General features: G+C 41.9%; 1 protein-coding gene across 1 annotated transcript; it reads right to left on the bottom strand.

The window, feature by feature from the left end:
• Window positions 1–2,471: 2,471 nt before the first annotated feature.
• On the bottom strand, window positions 2,472–3,263 carry LOC147422263 (putative pentatricopeptide repeat-containing protein At3g28640). The gene is given in 1 exon segment (XM_086503041.1): window positions 2,472–3,263. A coding segment is annotated over 1 exon segment (792 nt).
• Between the last annotated feature and the right edge of the window lie 528 nt (window positions 3,264–3,791).

Genomic DNA, 3,791 nt, shown 5'->3' with positions numbered 1-3,791 from the left:
AGCGTAAATTTAGGGTTTTTAACAGGTCGAATGAGCACTGCATATGTGTAATTGGGAGCGAGGCTACACCTAATCTTCACACACACAAGAGTTTTGAGTTAGTATTGGTTCTTTTTCAAAGTGGAGCTTTCATGGCTGGAGTTTTGTTCTTTTTTAGTGTGTTTTTGGCTTCAAATCTTGTACTCCTTGCTTGATTTTGCTACGAATCCTCACAGTCAGAGGCCCGGCGCTTTCCTAGTCGCACTCCGCACTTCTTGACACGTTCTCCAGAAATGTCGAGAAGTTGGGCGCGCTAGCCGGGAAGACACGAGGTCCTTGGCTGTGGGAGTTCATAGCTCAGAATAAAGAGAGAAAGAAAGTATTTAAAACCATTTAGGCAGTAGCAGATATATACAACAGCTAAAATATACAAATCTTGATGGAGGCCCATTGATCCTTGAACATGCGGAATGTACTAGATTGGGTGTACTAAGCTCTCTGTATGAAACTTCACTCTTGCTTGGTTGCCATAGCTTAAATATCTGGCCTTTTATGTTCAGCTCCTCATGCTGCTCACAAGTACTCGCCAGACGAGCAAGTGCCTCCCAAAAGGAGCAGCTGCCATTTCCCCTATATTCTTGACAGATGCAGACTTGTAGAAGTGGCGGCCAATGGACCTTGGTAACTGCCTACATTAAGCACATAAGCAAATGTTATTGCATATGTAAGGACATGCATCCAAACCCATGACACTGGCAGTTGCCCATGTATCTAAAATAGTTTGAGTTAGTCACTGAGCATGCTTTCTCGGCATAGACGTGCCACAGCATGACATCCACTCCCTCTGAACCTACACATCCTCCGGTATGTGCCAACCGTGTCGGATCAAGCATTCTCACTATCCTCAGCCTTTGTTTCTTTGATGCCTGTGCAAAGGTTCATGAACTCACAACATCTAGAAAAACACCGTGGTCTTGCATCTGCTCATCAAATTTTAGATCCTCTTCACCATATCGAAGGTCAGCATACTTCAAAATCAAAATGTTCCATGAAAGGACATCTCAAAAAAAAGGAAGCTACTCAAACACTCGATATCCTCTGTCAAGCATACCACAAGTAGCATACATATTAATAACGCTACTTAACACGAGGCTTTTACCCAAAAATCCCTATCTTTTTATTTGGCATACAATTCCCTGACCTTGTCTAGACACTTGCGTAGGATCATGACTTGACCAAAATACATCTAGTAGTTGCTCATATGTACCTGAATTTAATCTCTACAGCTTTTTCCTGGTCACAAAATGTTACGTTACTCTGGATTGGCTTAAGAGCCACTGGTGTATCCAGTATTAGTTCTGAGAGCACCATTCAGGCACCCAAAGATAGCCTCATTGCACCAAAAGCTACCCAAAGCAAAAATGGCAGTTCTACCCTTTTCCAATCATGCATTTATGAGTATCATTTCCACAAACAGGATCATTACTCTGTGCAATTTGCCATAGATTTGAATTGCATCTCAGAAAATTGTTGACCATTTGATCTATTTCTCTTTTCATCAAGACTGAGCACATTCCAATTGCATATACATTCAGGCAGGTTCCCAAACGAGACGACGAGAAACCTTCTTCTATTCCTGTACTTGCAAGCAGCTCAAATATTGACACAAGCTTTCAAACAGCAAGCAAGTGTCAATGCATCAGTGGAATGCCCTCTGTTGAAAGTAACTTAATGGCTTACTCATCATTTCCAAGTTGAGCGTACCCTGCAATCAGCCCATCCCAGGCTACTATATCTTGACCTAGCATTTCCTCAAACACTTCTAGTGCTCATCCGAGCATGCCACATTTACTGTGCATATCTAACAATGCAGTGACAAGAATACTGTCTGCTAAAACCGCTTTCCACAATCTGAGCATGGATTGCTCGACCCTTCATTGAGGCTCCTACACTACCACATGCTCTCAAGATGCAAGCAAAAGTTACAGCATTTGGGAAGAGAGCCCCACATTGCATGAGATCAAGACAATTCAATGCTTCCTCACCTTGGCCATGGTGTGCATATCCCCCAATTAACGCAGACCAGGAAACGGTAGTCCAAACGGGAAGTTCCTGAAGAATATGTTGAGCTTTAACTAGAGCAGCACATTTTGCATACATACTGACAAGGGAGTTATCTACGGAGGAGCTTGCTTCAAGCAAGCCTCTTTTTATGATGTCCGCATGTAGCCTGATGCCCATGTATAGATCTTTCTTGTTGCCCTTAATGAGGTTATGAAAGCAGAAGCATCTGTATTCAAGTGATTACTACTGCACAGAGATGCTTTGTAGTCATCTTTCCCATTATCTCCACTCACCATCCTACCTTGTTACCCTCTTTGGAGCAAAGGACGCTCATCACAAATAGGCTCTATTGGCAACAGAAAAAACTGAAGTTGGAAAGAGTGCCTTTTTTTTTTTAGTTTTGCGTCCATTGTACGCTACACATTTGACTATATACGGCAGCACATTTTGAACTCATTTTTTTGCTCTCCATCAGCGTGGATGTGAGGGGAGTCCAAGTGTCCATGACTCCATGAGATAATGTGGAGGCAGGTAGGGAGCTCTCACAATGGGACTGAGAAGATCTCCACCTACATGAGACCACAAGTAAGGCCTTCCAGACAAGCCTCCTTACACTGCCCAAGCTTTGCATATCCTCCAATCAAATCAGTCCATGATACCACATTTTGATCTCCAATCCTGTTAAATACTTTTTGTGCTTCTTCAAGTGAGTTGGTGTACATATCCACAATCATATCATGATCGAGTAAATCAAATTTCAATACATAATCATGAACTTCATGTCCCTTTTCTAGCATTTTGATGCTGCCAGAAGCTTTCAGAACATAAGTGAAGGTTACAGCATTTGAAGAGATGCCCCTCATAGGCATTTTCTTGAAAATCTGAAATGCGTTCCCACCATGACCACACTTCACAAATACAACTATGAGTGCATTCCGTTGAGCCACATTTTGAATCTGAATACTGAAAAACACTTTCCATGCATGCATAAGTGGACCACACTTAACAAACATATCAACAAGGGAGCTGCCAATAAAGGCATCCACCGCAAACAACCCTGCATAAACTTTCAACATCCCCAAAATCAGCCCAATAATTGACCAATTGTCGTATCTTTTAGGGCTCTTATCTTGGCTTTGGATTCCACCTGGATCAAAAGGTATCAGAAGTATCTTCTTTACCTCATAACCCTCACTGGTTCCTATTGCATCAAAAGGCATACACAATAACCTGGCATCTATTAACTTGCATTCATCTTTGGCCAGAAAGCTTATAAATTGTATATCAAACTCATATACTGCATTTGGAATACCCTCATGATTCAAACCCTCTTTAGCTTGGTTATGCAAGCTACCTTGGCATAGCTCAGGAACTTTGAACACAGGCTTTCCAACATCCTCGGCAACTTGCATGTTCCTGTACTCATAGATACCCTGGTTGATGTCAACCATGTCTACATTATATGGCTTCCCATATATGTCATCAAGTATGCCCTCATCTACTGATTGCACCTGCTTATTCTGTTGTCGTTCACACTTATCTATTGTAGTGTCAACTGTTTGCAGAAAAGGTTAATGATTTGTATGCTCTAGTGAGACCTGTAAACTTTCAACAATCAGCTCATTAAGTCGAGCATCTGGGATGGCACCGTGAATCTTCTCCAAGACATCAAAAAATCTCCTTGAATCATGTGATTGAAATTGGAGATCTTGCTCCAAAATCTCATGCGAATACTCATGTTTGAGAGC

This window comes from Adiantum capillus-veneris, chromosome 27 (assembly GCF_014529385.1).
Source record: "Adiantum capillus-veneris isolate H3 chromosome 27, ASM1452938v2, whole genome shotgun sequence".
In the NCBI taxonomy this organism is placed as follows: Eukaryota; Viridiplantae; Streptophyta; class Polypodiopsida; order Polypodiales; family Pteridaceae; genus Adiantum; species Adiantum capillus-veneris.
This window is presented reverse-complemented; position numbering and strand designations above follow the sequence as displayed.